General features: G+C 39.5%; 1 protein-coding gene across 5 annotated transcripts in view; it reads left to right on the forward strand.

Moving 5' to 3' along the window:
• The window catches only part of TMEM182 (transmembrane protein 182), a 130016-nt gene that overhangs the window by 30928 nt on the left and 80387 nt on the right, over positions 1-18701 (forward strand). For all 5 annotated transcript variants that reach the window (XM_035001861.1, XM_035001862.1, XM_035001864.1 and 2 more), the window contains exon 4: positions 6155-6292. In XM_035001861.1, the coding sequence (XP_034857752.1) occupies positions 6155-6292 (138 nt within the window). The remainder of the gene's footprint in view (positions 1-6154; positions 6293-18701) is intronic.

Here is an 18701-nt window from a genome sequence, read left to right on the forward strand (position 1 = left end):
ATTAATCCAAATTGTGATGATATAGATTATAGGTAAATCTATTTACATTGTAAATCTTGCTTCCTGTTCTAGAAGGAATTAATAGAAATCCAATATTGTTTAAGTTAATTGAATTGTACTTAGTGGTACAAATGGATTTTTAGAGATGTTTTCACTTGGCACAGTCCAAAGGTTTCAAAGACAAAACTTCACAGTTTTTGTGGCTGCTATAAGGAACAAGAAAATGAATGAAGTGTTCTCTGAGATACATTCACGATCTAGGGGTCTTAAACAGTACAAACCACTAATCAAACACAAATATCCTCCCTGCCAAAATTTCAAAGGTGTAGATATATTAGAACTGAAACTTGTCCCCATCCTAGATCCATGAGATTAATAGATATCTTTTATGTGTTAACTACATTGTTGACAAGGACATTTTATTACAGAGTGAGTACAAATTAATAATAGTAAGAGCAAATATATGTGAGTACTTACTGTATGCAGCTACTTTCCTTGTATTTTCTCAATTCTTTCTATAAGCTTATGTGAAGGGTATTGTTTTCCATCTTAGAAAACTATGGTCTGTCAGAGACACACAATTCGTGGAAGGACCCCAGTATCATGTTTGACTCTCAAAACACATATACTTCATTAACTTTATGTTGAAGATTCTCTGATTGCCTCAGTTTTACTTCAAACAGTGAAAGAACTCTACCCAATTTCACAGGACGATTCTGAATTACGAGTGAACATTTTAATTCTGGAATCAAAGTGCGCCACATATGCAAACTAGGTAATATAATTAGCTAAGGAACAGGAAGTTCCACAAAATTTTGAAATAGGCTTGAAGCTATGCACTTTTGAATGCTGAAGCACAAGCAGAAAAATAAAGCACACAGTACCTGCAATAAGGAGTCTCTCTTGGAAGCAATTTCTGTATGGTCACAACTCTCAGGCAGCGAGGTTCCCCCTTCCCTTAAATGCAGATCTGTTGCTCTTACCTTTTCCAGGGACTCAGAATCGAAAGTCAGGCTATTTTGTTAGAGCAAAGGACAGGACAGGAACTGGCAGCTGTCAGGAACAACAGCAGCTCTGAGGAGCATCCATCCACATTTCTGTTTTCTCTCTTTCTCTCTCTCCCTCACCAGGTGCTTTCTCTCCTTCTTTCAATCCGTCTGCTTTTCTCTGTGGAGAGGCGTGTCCTGCTGTTTTTGTCCTCTCTGTGGCCCGCTTCATAATGCTGCCCTCTTGTCTGCATATGGCTCTTCTGGACCCAGTGACCAGTGCTTCTTTTCAACTTCAACCTTGCTACCAATCACCTCATGTTTCCAGTTTTCCAGTTCTCCAGGGATCACAATGATTAGCCCAACTCATCTTTACAAAACGTAGGTCCTAAGACATGGATCAGAGGTCACCGTGTTAGAGCTGTCTTTGTGTTAGGTGTCTGAGCCCATTTGTTTGTATTTTCGGTATTTAGGAGTAGAGTCACATGTTCTAAAACATGGCCAACACTTTCTTAGAGGTTAGTGGACAAGGAAACTTCCCATGGAAGACAGTATGTCAAACACAACTTCTCTACTGCACTGTGTGCAGGAATCTAAAGGGATTTCCAAACGTCAATGGTACATAAAAGCAGCAGGCAAGGCTCTGAGGGAAGTAATTCACTTTCCTATTACTGAACACAGTACCACCTGCTGTGTAGTGTTCATGCAATTTAAATAATAATGTAAATAAAAGCAACCACAAAATAAATGCCATGCATTGATTTCTTATTTTATGTCACACACTTCACATACATTATTAATAATTCTTCCAATAACTCTAAAGGATGGATACAAACATCTGTATTTTACAGAAGAGATAGATGTTCGGGAAGCTTAAGTAACTGGTCCAAGGTAACATCACATGTAAGTGGTAAATAACTGAGGTTACTCTGATTCTAAAATCTGCATGTCTATACCGTATTGTGCTGACAATATATTTTTGTATTTCAACAGTCAAGAATATTTTAAAGAAATTAGGATGAGAAAAATACTAGGTAATATTTATGCAGATATTCACCTTTTCCGTTTCTCTTCTTTTATTCCTCAAGTTTCAAGTGAACCCTGGTGTCATTTCTTTCAACCTAAAGAAATTCCTTTTCCTATGTCTTTATAGAACAAGTCTGCTTTGATAAATTCTTTCTTCCTCCTTGAGAAATGGCTTCTTTTTCCCTCTTTATTCCTCAGAGATATTTTCACTAGAAGAAGAATTTCAGATTGATAGTTCTTTTCTTTCATTGCCTTAAAGATGTTGTTCTACTCTCTCCTGGCCTCCATCATATCTGATGAGAAAATATGGTCCTTGGGATTGTTGTTCCCCTGTATTCAATATGTTTTCCCCCTTACCTGCCTGTGACTACTTTCAAAACTTTATCTAAGGTTTTCAGTAATTTTATTATTATGTGTCTAGGCTGATTTTTTTTTTCCAGTTTTTGTTCTTTGGAGTTTGTCGAGTTTCTTGTATCTATAAATTTATCTTTCACCAAATCTGGGAATTTTTCAGGCATTATTTCTATGAATGTTCATTCGGCACCAATATGGTCTGCCTCTGCCTTAGGGACTCCAGTGACACAATTGTGACATCTTTTGATGTTTTCTCTCAAGTCTCTGAGACTCTAGCCATTTTTTAAAACATTTTAGTTATTTATTTGAGAGAGAGAGAGTGAGTGAAAGAAAGAGAGAGAGAGTGCATAAGCAAAGGGAGAGGCAGAGGCGAGGGAGAAGCAGACTCCCCACTGAGCAGGGAGCCCGATGTGGGACTCGATCCCAGGACCCTAGGATCATGACCTAAGCCAAAGGCAGACGCTTAACCGACTGAGCCACCCAGGCACCCCTGACTCTAGTCATTTTTTATTTCAATTTCTTTTCTTTCTGTTCAGATTGGATAATTTTTTTTTTTTTTTAAGATTTACTTATTTGACAGAGAGAGACACAGCGAGAGAGGGAACACACAGGGGGAGTGGGAGAGGGAGAAGCAGGCCTCCTGCGGAGCAGGGAGCCTGATGCAGGACTCAATCCCAGGACCCTGGGAACATGACCTGAGCTGAAGGCAGATGCTTAACCGACTGGAGCCACCCAGGTGCCCCAGACTGGATAATTTCTACTGCTCTCTCCTCAAGTTCACTTGCACTTTCTCATCTCCATTCTGCTATTGAGCTCATTTCATGGATTTTAAGTTTCAGATGTTATATTTTTCACTGCAATTTAGTTCTTTTTTTTATAGACTCTATTTCTCTTTCAATAATTTCTGTCTTTCATTTCAAGAGTGTTCACCTTAGTTCATAGAAAATGGTTCTAGTATCTGCTTTAAAGTCTGTATGATAATTCACACATTTGAACCGTCTTGGCAACTGCTGATTGCTCATTCCTTCGAGAATTGGTCAGATTTTCATGGTTGTTAGTATATCATGTAATTTTGGATTATAGCCTGGACATTTTGAATATTACGTCGTTAGACCTTGCACACTGTGAAACTTCTGTGGAGAATATTGATTTGTTCTTTGAACAAGCAATCCACCTGCATGATTTGTCCTTCAAGGTTAGTTCAGTTTTCAAAGCCTTTGAGATGCTGTTTGGGTCTGCTGGGGCGTGTATATCAGTCAGGGCTTGCTCTGGTACTTGGGTGATATTTATACTGTAATTCAGTTCTCAAAGCCTTTGTTGTACTTCTTTGGGCATTTTCTGTGCATGTACAACTTGGGGGGTGAGCTCATCACTTGTGTAGTTTCAAACACAGAATTAGAGATTCTCTTCTCTGGTTCTTGCTCATCTGTGGGGTTTCTTCCACATCCTCAGGCTTCCAGGGCCCACTTTTCCAGTTTGTCTGGCTGGAAAGATTAGTTTCTCAGCATGGGCCTCCTGGGCCATGGCCCAGTTTCATGCAATTGTACCACAGTACAAAGGAGTGAAAGAAGAGGAAAACCCCCAGAGCAGTGGTTCCTTGACTCTTTGCAAACTGGGTGTCCCTTTTTCTGCTTCTATTTTTTTTTTAAAGATTTATATTTTTATTTGAGAGAGAGAGAGAGAGAGAAAATGTGGGTAGGGGGGGAGGCAGAGGAAGAGAATCTTCAAGCAGATTCCCTGCTGAGCACAGAGCCTAATGCAGGGGGGCTTAATGTGGGGCTCCATCCCAGGACCTGAGCCAAAACCAAGAGTCGGTCACTCAATCCATTGAACCACCCATGCACCCCATTTTTCTGCTTCAAATAGCCAAAAGGTTGAATCGTCTTTTGGGATCTTAGGTGTCCATGCCTCCCCTGGGGTAGCAGTGCAGATCTACTTTTGAGGCCTCGAGGCAGGACTGGGAGAATAAAAAGAGAAAATTCAGCATGGGGACTTTGCCTAGACTCTGGCTTAGAGGGACAACTTTTCCTGCTGATCTATCCAGAATGGTGATCTTAACTCCGGGTTTTTTGTTTTGGTTTTTGTTGTTTTTTTGTTTTGCTGTTTGTACCTTTTATAACTTCAGGCCAAATCCAGGAGGAGAAAAAAGGAAAAACTCAGAAAACTCTTTGTAGCCAGTTTTATCTTTCCTTGGGGTTTGACTTCTCTCCTTAATGCACTTGCTATTTACTTTTCAGACTCCTGAGATAGTTGTTTGCCAAGCGTGTCCACGTTTTAGTTGAAGTCAGGGGAGCCACAGAATGGGCTCCTTTTTCTGTGGACTGCATCTTAATCATGTTTTCACCCCTAGTACTTGCCACAGAACCTACCACATGATAGACAAGTAAATGAAGGGAATGCAAGTGTAAAATGTGAGGCTCACCAATGTGAAGGAAATCTTTGTGTGTGTGTGTGAATGAAAATGTAAAATGTGAAGCTTGCCAATTCTCCAGCAAATTCTTGTATGACCTGGATGGCATGTGTTTGGCTCACTGTTTGCTACTCTTCCCACACTCAAAGATGGTCAGTACTTCTCTACTGCTTGGCTCCCTGTGGAGCCTGAATGCAGCCACAGAATATTCCTAACATCCCAAACCTGGAAACCACTGTCAGGTGAACAGCATGGGATGTGGGGTACAAGCCGGCCTTTTACTCCTGTCTTTCACATGTGTCCACACATTTTCCAGCCTTCATTTCCAATTTAAATGCAATGCCTCCTCCTCACAAATTTCCACCTTCCTATACTCCTTGCTCTAAGATTCCAGCTGATGGACACAGTTTTTTCTTTGCCAGGTGGGCTTGTGGAAAAAAATCATTTTTTTTTGCTTTCTTATATAAAGTTCTATGTTTTCATTAAAAAATGTAATTTGACTAATGTGTTTTATGGGGCTTTCCTTCATTTATACCAAAAGGAACTTATGTTAGTGTTTTAGCCCTTGGGAAATGATGAATTTGTTTAATAGATCAGTAATTATCCCGCTCAAAAATGATCATTAGAATTCCTCTTTATTTGATTACTATGTATCACCAAACCCACAATCCATTTATCACCAGCTGCATCCATTAATTCAGCTATGCTGGTCTATGCATAAGAGACTACTCTAACTTCTCATTTCGAGTCTTTCTAAGAAAAATCTTGGTAGAAAGTAGTATGCCTTAAATATATCTGATTTAAAATCTCAGTCTATACAAACCTTTAATTTTGGTTTTGTTTGCCATTTTTCTTACCTGAAGACTATTTTCCAATAGAGTCGCAATCTAAATAGAAGTATACTTTTTTGTTAGGGGATTGGGGTGATTATTAGCTTCTAGGGGATGACAGTGATAGTAAGAAGCAATGTTTGTAAATGTGAATGCCTTTTCATGTCTTTGTATGTTTGGTATGAAACACCTAGCTGTGACCCAACTAGGTACTTACTCAAGGGAACGCTTTCCAAAACTAGAACATCCCCACTTCTAAAATGGAAAACACAGTCAGGAAAATGAGCTCCGAGAGTGTACTGAGCATGTGTGTGGTGCAAATAACAACTGTGAGTTAGTTGAAGGTTGACATCACTAAGTACAAAATTATCTAGTAAGGTTTCCTTTGGATTGTCATTCAGGACCCATGGCTTGGGACTCTGCCTAGCTGTGCCATGACTGAAATCAGAACAATAAAGAGGAAAGAAACTGACTGTGTGGTACAATCTAAGTGGGATTCACAATCTAAATGTGGTTTTCTTTTCTCCTTTTCCCCGTGGGGTCTCCAGTTTACCGTGGTTTCTGGGCAGTCCTGATGCTTCTGGGGGTCGTCGCCGTGGTGACTGCGAGCTTTCTGATCATCTGTGCAGCCCCCTTCGCGAGCCACGTTCTCTATAAAGCTGGTGGAGGCGGGTACATTGCTGGAGGTATGTGCAAGGCAAAGGGTGTGATTTCCAGTCATGGTTTTTCTCGACAGCCTCATATTTTCCTTTTCTAGTTTCAGGTTTCAGGCCTCTAGTAGTAGTAATATAATGATATTCATATGCAGTTTTGCTTGAGGGCCCATTATACGCAGACCCTTCTCCAGGGACTTTGCGTTTTCCACGTGCTCCACAGCATTTGCTCACTGTATCCACGTTGTATGAAGAAGGCACTAGAAGGGAAAGCTCTGTTCTTTAGCCTCTTTTAACCTATTTATTTTCTATCTGTAAAATGGATTCATAGCATGTCTCTCTGTAACATCAGGATATGGGTGAACTTTTCTGTGCACTCTTAAAGACATAGCCTCACGATGGTATTACAAACTGGCATGATTTATTTATCACAGGTAAAAAACATCTCTTTCTACAATGTCACCACTCACTTTTCTTAATTGTGGTTCATTTGCGTTATAGAAACACATTCTCTCTTTGGCGAAACCTGCGTTTGTTTTAGTCAGCTTTCCAACTAGTCTTTTTAATGCCTTTACAGTGATCTTAGTATAAATAGAAAAATAATTGACTAGGTGTGTCTTAGGAATATCAAGTGTTTTTCATTTAATTGGAAAATAAAAGCCAGAACATTAATCTGAAAACATGTAAGCACAGGTGATTTGTAAAGATAACAGTTCTAGAAAATGAGACAAACATCACTATGACCAAGACCAAATTGTACATGGCTATATGCTATATCGTAACATCAAATCAGAAGGACAAAGTGTTTCTGTATGAAATGGTAGTGATAGTAAAGAAACAGAATGGATAGTTTTGTCATCTCTAAATCATTGCAGAGACAGCTCCTGATGTTGTCCATCATCATTTAATCAATGACCAATTAACAGTTCATTTAAGCACACTTATTACATAATATCGTGCTTAATTCTGTAGCGGGAATAAAAAGAATAATCAGATATGGATCCTCCGTTCGAAGAGTTCAGAAAAGAAAAAAGAAAAAGAAACAACCCACCAAAACCAAAACCCATCCTGTGAATAAGAGTCCTGTTTAACCTATTCTGTCATTCTTTTGTCTTTTATTCAATTCTTTCCTCACTGGTTTTTTCAAGGACCTTGTTTTCAAGGGCCTGGATTTACCTACAAAATTCACCATTTTAAAGTATATAATGCAGTGGGGTTTTTTTTAAAGATTTTGTTTATTATGTTATGTTAATCACTATTACATTATTTTTTGATGTAGCGTTCCGTGATTCATTGTTTGTGTATAACACGCAGTGCAGTGCTTTTTAGTACATTTCCAGAGTTGTGCAAATATTACCACTCTCTGATTCCAGAATATTTTTTTTTAAAGATTTTATTTAATTATTTGAGAGAGAGAGAGAGAGCCCAAGCAGAGTGAGCGACAGGCAGAGGGAGAGGGAGAAGCAGGCTCCCCAATGAGCAGGGAGCCCCACGTGGGCTCCATCCCCGGATCCTGGGATCATGACCTGAGCCAAAGGCAGACACTTAATTGACTGAGCCACCCAGGCGCCCCTAATTCCAGAATATTTTTATCACCTCACAAAGAGACCTTATTGTCTCCCCTCCTTCCCTCCCCCTGACCCTGAGTTAACACTCGTCTACTTTCTATCTCTGTGGGTTTGCCTATTTTGGATATTTCTTATCAGTGGATTCACACAGTGTGTGGCCTTTTGTGTCAGGCTTCTTTCACTTTAATCTCAATTTATAATCTCTCTTCTTTAATTCATAATTCCATAAGACCAAATCCCTTATATGCCATAAAACTGAGCATTTTCTGAGCCAAATGTTTTTACCTTCTCCAAACCACATTCTACCTTTGCTTTGTTCCAAGGTCTTGTGAAGGTACATATTTTTCCATGGTCTTCCCAGAAATAACAGCTGTCTACTAGAGCATATAAATATTTGTTTCTTCTCATTGCTTACCTTTCTTTTTAAATCTTTTCCAATAAAGGAAATATGTATAGTTAACCCTGGAACAATATGGGTTTGAACTGTGTGGGTCCATTTATTTATACATGGACTTTTTTTTTTTTTGATAAATACAGTACAGTCCTGTAAATCCGTTTTTTCTTTTTTATGTTTTTACAGTACCGTCCTGTAAATTTACAGTACAGTCCTGTAAATCTATTTTTTCTTTATGTTTTTCTTATGTTTCTTTTCTTAGCTTACTTTATTGTAAGAATACAGTGTATAATACATATACAAAGTATATGTTAATTGATTATGTTTTCAGTAAGACTTTTCTGGTCAACAGTAGGCTGTCATGAAATCTTAGGGGAGTCAAAGCTACAGGCAAATTTTCAACTACAGTTAAGTTTTTGTGGTGTCAAAAGTTACAGGCAAAAAAAAAGTTATAGGCAAATTTTCAACTGCGGTTCAGTTTTGGGGGAGTTAAAATTTATAGGCAGATTTTCAACTGCACAAAGGTCAGCACTCCTAACCCCACAGTGTTCAAGTGTCAACTGTAATAGCATGAGTTTAGTACACATATGGACAGCATGGTTGTTTTAAACTCAGAAACGCTCTGATCCTTGGTTTAGTCTGATCAAAGAATTGTGTGTCTGTGTGTATGTCTCGTGCTTTTGAAAAAAAAAAAGAAAGTTGGTCATTTTTAAATTGTGCAAGAAGGTAGTATATCCAAATTACATTTGGCTGAGAACTCTGTAGGAAGGTAAAAGCATTTGGTATGTACTCATATGCCGGTGACCAGTGGGTTTTCTTTTTGTGATGAATCTTTGCTGTGTGTGGGAATGGGGCTGGGGTTCCCCTTGCTCAGATCTTCTTCTAAAGTCCCCTGGGAACTGAGCGGTGTCCATGGTATTCTGGGACCCATTCTGCAAACAATCAAACTGGACAATTACGAGGACACTTCCTTTCAAACTTGACTTTTAATTTCCTTCATGGCAGAATTCTTTATTGTTTGTGTAGGACCATTTGTTCCCACAGAACACAGAGAGAGATTCTGTTGGATGAGACAAAATTAGCTTGGGCAGAAAAAGTGATGTTCTCAGGAATAATTGAAGTTTACAGTCTAGTGTCAATTTCCACAGTGAAACACAATTCTGCAAGGCAGTTATGGGGCCAATAAATCATCCTTCATCTTCAGTACTTCTCGATAGAAGAATTTTTAAAATCTCTTCAATGTTTATTACCAAAATTCTCAGGTAATGTTAATAGGCAACTTAGCCTCTCAGAGTCGAAGGTGGAAACTTACATGCTATGCTGTATGAACACTTGGCAAATATGTAGCAAACACTAGGTTTTTCGGCCAGCCAAATTTTTGTGTGCCACATTTAATATGGAACCACGCATATAGTCATCTACGAGTTAAACTGAATTGAATTTATAATGCTTTCTTTGGTTAGATTTTATATTTTCAAAATGAGGAGATCTCATTCTATGGGCCTAGTGTTCTAGAATCTCTTTGTTTCTTATGGCTTGCCTCGTCGTTCCCTGCCTCACCGAGCCTCCCGTGCTGCCCTGTGCCAACGCTCTTTGCTCTGCCGGTTGGCTAGGAACAGGTGCAGCTTGGGCCTGGGGTTGCTGTGGCAGCTTTATCAATGCCACAAACAAGATGGTACCCTCTCTCTTTCTTTGGACAGATGGCCTTAGAACGGGGAATAGCCAAATTCCAAATGGCCAGTGCTGGATATGTGCATGCACAAAGACTCTTTGGCATTAGCAGGAAGACTGTTTTTGAGCATTCCATGCATGGCTGAGTCATGCTGATGTCACAGTTGTCCCTGTGAGTAAGGGGCGGGGCCCATGGTATTCCTCTTGCTCTGTCAACAGGCTCAGAGCAAAGTGTGGAGGGCGTATGTTGCCACTCCTCACAGCTGGGCAAATTCCTTTTCAGGCAGGCTAGGCCGCGTGTTCCCCAAGGAGGTTCAGTTCTGGAACAAGCATTTGGTATGTACTCGTACGGTACATACATGAGTATGGTAATTGTCAGGATGTTACAACGCCGACCCTGTTGCAATGAGTTCTTGTCACACACTCTACAAAGCCTAAACAAATGCTGAAATTCGTTTTAATGTGGACTTCCAGAGGACTTTCAGATCCAAAGGGCCTGACGCTTGTCTTCTCCTATCCCTGCGATATTAAAGATGACAGGAAAGATGCAGAAGTTAAAATGGGTAGGCATAGCATTACAAAACGTTTAAAGTATATGGAGGAAATTATTATATAGCTGAAACTTCCTAGTACCTGGGCAAAGCGACGTCAAGACAGGAATTGCTGTGCATGAGTAAGACTTCTAAACGTACAGGAAAGAATAATGACGTGATCTGGAAATTCTGGGATACTGACATCACTGGGTAATAAGCCATAAAACTTAAAATTGGTATTTTACCAGGATATTACGGTACAAAGGTTTTTCTTTTGTAAATGAAATCACTTTTTCCTGAGTGACAAAGTGGGTTTAAATTTTTCTGCTGAATGTAGAGCTTGACAGAGTCCCTCCTGTGTAGAGGTGCCTGAAAAGTTTCTGGATCTCGGCTAAATCCTTTGTGGGGCCCTCACATTGGTGAGACTACATGGACATCTTGTAAGTCAGAGGAATATAGCAGCCTTTATTCTAGACCCAGGAGGTATTAATGGGAGCCAAGGGTACCTTTGCAGTGTAATTGGTTCTTTGGAACAGTTAGTCCTTTGGGGGCAAAGTAGTGATTTGTCTCCTGCCCATTCTGTGACCACAGAGGATGCTCCTTGCCCAGACAGCTGTTGCTCAAGCCATTAATGGTAACCAGGGATATAAGCTGAGTGAGTTGGGATGAATTTTATAAATCCTCTGCCATGTGGGACAAACTGCTAGAAGCACATCCTTCCACAGCTCATCCCTGTTCCCTTTGGATCTGGAGGACAATGCTTTCTAGAAGCGTAGTGATGTGAACCTTCTTAAAAAAGTGACATAGGAAAGGTGAGAGGATATGAATGGAATATAAAATTCTGAGTACAAAATATATAAACTACTGAATCAGAATTCAATTGGACTTGTGGTTTGTTTTCCTTTTTCTTTCAAAAGAGCAAAAATTTGTAGTAGCTCATCAGCAAACCACATTTATTTCTATATGAAATAAGGTAGATGTGATGGATGCCAAACTGCAAGATACTTTTTCCCCTAAATCCTAGAAAAAATCAGTCACAGAAGCCAAGGGACATATTTCAGATGTTCCTTTTTTTTTTTTTTTTGGCTGAGACTGAACACGTGGCTTCCAGGAAGCAGTGTCATACCTTGCTCCTTACGTCTTCCTCCAGATAAAGCAAAGAGAGAGAAGAGTATGTGGAGGAAACAGAAGACCATGAGCAGGAAGGGATTAGGGAAGAATTGCTGACAGCCTAGAGGCAGGCATTCTAAACTTACAGGCACACGCATCTCCCTGCTTGCACCTGCTGTCTCCATGTCTGTATTGTGAGAGATCCAGACTATAAACAGCCACTTACCCTGGACAAGCAAAGGGGCCTCTGTGTTAGCAGAACAGGCCTGGAAGGCCAGTGAATTCTTGCCAGAATGGCTTTTCTAAAGCTTCTGTGTCTTTCTTAGTGCACCAGAAGGAGGCTTTCAGGAGAAAATCACAAGCATGACCTCCTAGTGGGGAACAGAATATTTCACCAAAGTCTAGGACTTCACATTTTTATTCACAGGTCTGTTCTGTTGGAGGTATGCATGGAAACAAAAGGGTGACTCATGAGAACTGTAGGTTACTGATACATTAGCCAGATGTGCTTGTTGTAGTAGAATTCCTGTCTCTGGTTTTTGTTTTTAAATCTTATTATGTTATGTTAATCACCATACATTACATCATTAGTTTTTGATGTAGTGACTGTCTCTGATTTTTATGAAACACAAAACAGCAGTTTGGATTTCTCTTTTGCTCAGTCCAGAAGCTTTGTACACTAGATCTGCTTTCTGAGTAGTTCTGGAAGAACCAGTCACCCTTATGTTTCTAGAAGTACTTGCTCTGTACCCTGGCTTTGTGCCTTCAGTTGTCATATTTGGGAATTTGTTCAGGAAAAGTATTGTTTTGGATATTGATACTATAATAATGTCGAAGGCCTCTCTTCAAATTCTGATGTGGAATTTTAGTTTCCTCCATATGTCATTTCATCAAAATGTCAAGTGCTAGAATCAGTCAACGTTGGTCAATATTAAAGAGGAAAGAGCTTTGAAGAATTTTTATTTACAAAAATACTTTAAAGCCTATAACTTTTCTTTCTCAGTTCTTCAAAGTATTTTTCCCCACATTGCTTATCAGTTAGAATGTGCATAACAGGCTGTTAGGATCAGACTTATCCCCACTCAGTTTGGAATGGGGCACCAGTATGATAGATGTATGATGCTCTGGTGAAGAGAAAGGTCCCCAGAGGAAGAATTCAGAAGGGACAAGTGAGACCCAGTCCTCTGAGCCTCCAACACCCCAGCCAGGTGAGGAGACACAGAGTGGTTTCTCTGGAGAGAGCTGTTGTGCTCCTGAGTCTCTACGCCTACCTGGGCTTGGTGTGCATATGTGTTCTCATTGGAAACATTCTGGGTGATGGTCCAGCCCCTGCCCAGATGAATCTAGGTTATGAGAGGTCAGCTCAGTAATAGCTTTAGTGGGACTTTCTGGAAAACCTTGAACTGGAAACGTGAATAAATGGCCCCCACCCCCTTTTACAAATGTATCTGTGTGGTTCTTCTGAGAACTAGATCTATAGGTCCTGGCAAATGAATGCTTTTACTCGCATGATATTTTATTATGGGATATAATTAACCTCCACACTGAAAGGGAGTTTTCATATGTATAGGGTGACAAGATTCTTTCCACTTTATAAATGGCATCTCTGGTTTGGGGTTAGGTTTTAGTATGGTGGAAAGGCAGAATGAATTTCCATCTGCTTCACTCTCCTTCTTTTAAGTATGTGTATCATTAACATCTACTATTAACTTAGTTCCAGAAGGCATTTAATTTCTTTGCAAATATTCTGTTTTATTTCACACCCTTCCCCCAAATAGTCAATTTGCTCAGAAATAACTAGTAGTGAATGAATAAGGCATACTGCTTTTTTAACTGAAATTTTTATGCATTTTCTGAGGCTTTTCCCCCCACCCATTATACTTACTTGTACAAAAGAGAAACACATTAGTAATAGACTCCCCTGAATGACCAGATTGACATATGCTAAGTCTGTCCTAGAAAGAATTTTTACTTCCTGTAACTAAAAGGTTGTTGGGGGAAGGACAGGTAGTTTGCTCACTGGACACTTAAGACAGAAAATGTCCTTAATATATATAAGTGAGCACAAGTCTGGATTCACCTGTTACCGTTTCTGAAATGTTCCGCGATGGGCCTGTGGAGTGACTGGTGCCACCTGGTGGAAGATTCTAGTAAGACATGGGCAGACAATCTCCCTCACTTCTCATGGAATCTCGGAACTGGAAGGCACTGTGGCGGTTTCTCCCCTTGCCTCTTGACTAGCCCTAAAATAGCCCAGTCATATGAGAAGCTCTGATGCTTTAAAAGATTTCAGAGAATAATGTTCGCTAGCCATTAGCAGTAGTTCATGCCAAAGCTCAATAAAAATAATGATAATAACAAAACTAGCCGATGCTTATTATGCGCTTGCCCTGTTCCAGGAGCCTTGCTAAATGCGTTATCCCCATTAAGTCCTTATGACTGCTCTCTGCAGTAGGCGCCTGCATGACCTCTATTTTACCAACAAAGATGCTGAGACACAGAGAAGTACAGAACTTGTTCAAGGTTACTCAGCTAGTCAAGTGTAAAGCCTTCCAGCCGGTACACCTTTGAGGTAAGATTTAAACCAGGAGTGTCAGAAGCCAGGCCTGTGTGCTTAACCACCTCCTGCTTCGTGAAACTCATCTACTGTGAGTAAACACTTCCTTGGTGTTAAATGAAAATCCTCTTTCCAGATGCAGTCCCTAATGACTTGTACAGATGGATAAACCCTCATGATCATTCTCTGTCAATAACTGTTTCTCAAGGGAGTACAGGTATGGGATAGGCAGGATGTTTAATGCCTACCAAGATTATGCCAACCTAAGAAAGTAATAAATATTTGAGAAATCCAATAGACATTATATAGGTTTGGTTGACTAAATAAAAACATGAGGCCAGAAAATGAAAGGGAAGAAGCAGTTAATATATTTGGACAGTAGTGTGGTGAAGTGTGGGCAGTTATGAATATTTGGAAATCAGATAGATGTAATGAAAAGATACAGGCATGAAATTATAACTATATAAGATATTCAGGCTATCTCAGGAAATTGGAGAAAAATCAGTGGAAAGTGAGTCTGAGAAAATGAAGAGTGAAAATTGTTTATGGTTGATCATTATGCATTAGCAGTTTTAAAATTTCTGAAAAATGACATGTAAAAATGAGCATAATGTAACTGAAGGAGAAAGGAATAGCATTTTAATGTAAAGAAGGACTATTACAGAAGTACAATTATTTTTAAGAACTTCTAGTGTATTTCCCCAAAAAACTAACTTTTTAGTGAATGAACTAACAGATACATAACTACTTTGAAGGTATGTTATGGTGCAGTAAGTCTTACTTTTGAGAAAATGTAGAATTAGCAAATTTTCCTTTCCCCATGTAATGTTTAGAAAAATAAGTATGCATTTTAGATTCTGGAGTGGATCTCTGAGAATAGCCTACACTAATGGCCATGTTTCCTCCTTTAGCCTGACACATAAGGTTTCTTAAAATTTGAGAAAGGTCTCAAACACTGCAATTTTTAAGATTCCTACTGTATTAAAAGTTAACACATGCCAAACTCATTTGCAAATACTGTGGCACTAAGAGCTTACATTTTAAAAGTTAATACTCTATGTTTTTAAAACACATACATAAATGTAATGACCCTATATATAAAGTCACCTGCAGACATTATCCAAAATCTTTTATGGATTTGGGCCTCAAACGCATACTGCTTATAGACTCCAGTGTCATCCATATCATGAAGGAGCACTGTTATTCTATCCCAAGAGGTTAAACCCTTGCCCATTCTCAGAAAGGGTCTAGCTCTTTCTCCTTGGTTGTGCTTTTATGTCCTCTAAATTAAAGGCTAGAGATGCTACCTACATACCTGAGGGACAACTGTCTTTCCAAAGAAGTCTCAGAAAACAAAGATGCAGGGTGGCATTCTGGTTCCTACTCTGGGGACCAGTTCACAGGGGCTCATTTTATAATGAAGCTTCATAACATTCATTTACACATCATATTTTGTGTATTTCAAATGATACATAAATGCAGTTTAAAACAGAAAACAAAACTCTGACTCAGAAAACAGTCACAAAACATCCCTGTGCTCCAAGCGTTGGAGAGTTTAATTGCACAGTGAACACAATTGAAGAGCTGTCAAAAGTTTTGTTGACAAAACCGATGCTTGAGGAGGAGAAGGGAAGACTGTATTCTTAAGGGGGGTGGGGGAGAGTCTGAGCAGGTGCACTGCAGGTCACTGCCACAGCATCTGGAAGCCCAGCATCTCTTTTAGCAGTTTGGCATAAGATCGTGTTTCATAAAAAGATACTGATGCGACACATGGAAAAGTGTTCAACATCGCTCGGCATCGGGGAAATCCAAATCAAAACCTCATGAGATAACCTCCTCACACCAGTCAGAATGGCTAAAATTAACAAGTCAGGAAATGACAGATGTTGGCGGGGATGCGGAGAAGAGGGAACCCTCCTACACTGTTGGTGGGAATGCAAGCTGGAGCAGCCACTCTGGAAAACAGTATGGAGGTTCCTCAAAAAGTTGAAAATAGAGCTACCCTATGACCCAGCAATTGTACTACTGGGTATTTACCCCAAAGATACAAATGTAGTGATCTGAGGGCGTATGTGCACCCCAGTGTTTATAGCAGCAATGTCCACAATAGCCAAACTCTGGAAAGAGCCCAGATGTCCATCAACAGATGAATGGATAAAAAAGATGTGGTATATATACACAATGGAATATTATGCAGCCATAAAAAAAAAAAACCCACGAAATCTTGCCATTTGCAATGACATGGGTGGACCTAGAGGGTATTATGCTAAGTGAAATAAGTCAATCAGAGAAAAACATGTATCTCATGATCTCACTAATATGAGGAATTCTTAATCTCAGGAAACAAACTAGGGTTGCTGGAGTGGTGGGGGGTGGGAGGGATGGGGTGGCTGGGTGATAGACATTGGGGAGGGTATGGGCTATGGTGAGCGCTGTGAATTGTTCAAGACTGTTGAATCACAGGCCTGTGCCTCTGAAACAAATAATACATTATATGTTAAAAAAGAAAAAAAGAAGATAGTAGGAAGGCAAAAATGAAGGGGAGGAATTGGAGGGGGAGATGAACCATGAGAGACTATGGACTCTGAGAAACAAACTGAGGGTTCTAGAGGGGAGGGGGTGGGGGGATGGGTTAGCCTGGTGTTGGGTATTAAAGAGGGCAGGTACTGAATGGAGCACTGGGTGTTATACACAAACAATGAATCATGGAACACTACATCAAAAACTAATGATGTAATGTATGATGATTAACATAATAAAATAAAATTTTAAAAAGAGATACTGTTGCCTATTTCCTTTTTTAAAACCATTTGTCTAAGGAAACGTATCGGTCATTTCAAGACTCTATGTTTGAGTTAGAACATCACAAACCAAAATATTCATTGTGGCTTAATTCATTATAGCCAAAACCTAGAAAGAACCCAGATGATCATCAAGAGATAAGTGGATGAAGAAATTGTGGTCTGTTCATACAATGGGAATAGTGCTCAGCAGTAAAAAAGAGGGACTACTAACACATGCACAACCTGGGTGAATTCTCTGTCATCATGTTGAGTATGAACAGCCGGAGACAAAAGACTGCACACGGTCATGATTTCATTTCTACAAGGTTCTAAGGGCAAAGCTCTGCTATAGTGATAGATGCTTTGGGGGAGGGGTGTGAGGAGGCCTGAAGAACCTCTCTGGAGTGACAGGGATGGATATTTTCTATTTTTAATGGATTGTGGGTACACTGATGTTTACATTTTTCAAAACTCATCAAACCATACACTTAAAACTCATACATTTTGCTCTATGTAAATTATACCTCAGTTAAAAAAATGAGAGAGAAACAATGAATCTGTAATGCTTTTTAACCATTAGAACAACCTTCAAACTATTGGAGCTTAATATAATACCTTCAAATATTAGTATGGACTAATTTCAGAAATGTTTATATGAAGACTGTTTACGGATCTTCTGCCAAAGCCCCTTGTGGGGACATGGTCACTTATGCTGCTCGGTGCTCCTCTGCAGGTCTGAGAAGGCATTCATTATGTATTTCTTGATGAATTGCTGTTTCCTTTTAGAAAATGATAGTAAATACATAGCTTATCAAGTTCCCTTTTTGTTTTTTTTTTCTGGGCATGTCAGATCCAGGTTCACCATTCCATTAACGCGGCTGTCCTTTGTACCCTTACCCACACTCCAGGTTTTTTCTTCATTTCTATAGTTAGCATGAACCCTCTCTGTATCTTCCTGGGAGCTCCACCTGGAAAAGTAATCTCACTGCCTGCCACCTCCTTGGAATTTTTCCCCACTGTAGGGTGTCTGTGAATGTCTTCCTCCTAATGTGTTATATCTGCTATCAGGGTGTCCGTTTGAGTTATGCCACAGGCTACTTTGACCTTGTGACTGCAGACCTCATTTCATCCTCTGAAAATAGACAGAAGGAGTAAGCTGATGCTATCATCCCTAAGATTTTATGAAGCTGACATTCTAGCTCTGTTTCTCTAGATGCTCTTGCTGAATATTGCCCTGTCTCTAGAGTACATGCAGCCTCCAGTTAGAGAAAAGGCAATATTTTTCTGATTCTAATTCACTGTTCACTCTTCACTTTAACTTCATTCATAATGCATTTTTTTGACTATGGAATTCGTGGCCTTTCCTGTGCCCGTAGAAAGCTGAAATGAGTTGTCACTGAATTTGTGTGCAAGCCTGACTAAAAGAGGCCAATGGAATCATCTTGAATTTATGATTCTTCCCCAAGTAACCAATAGCTGCCCATGATTGAAGTTGTTAAAACACATTTCAAAGGCAGTTCAGTTATATCTTAAGCAGTTAAATATCAAGTTTATTGTTTTTCAGTAACTCCAAAAGGCTTTTGTTTTTTAATACAGGTATATGTATTTCTAGGCAAGAATATAGACGTTTGGCATTTGCCTTTTTGAAGAGTTTCCATTTCTGTGGCCAACTTTTCTCTAGGAATGTGTTTTTTATTTATTTTATTTTATTTTATTAGGAATGTGTTTTTAAATCTGGTTTATTTTTCCATACTTGCTTCCATAAAATATTGAGGACATGCAGTTTTACTTTCAGTCTGTGACTTGGTGTTGGTGAAATTCTTTTG

This window comes from Mirounga leonina, unplaced genomic scaffold, assembly GCF_011800145.1.
Source record: "Mirounga leonina isolate KUSES-001 unplaced genomic scaffold, KU_Mleo_1.0 Mir_125, whole genome shotgun sequence".
NCBI lineage: Eukaryota > Metazoa > Chordata > Mammalia > Carnivora > Phocidae > Mirounga > Mirounga leonina.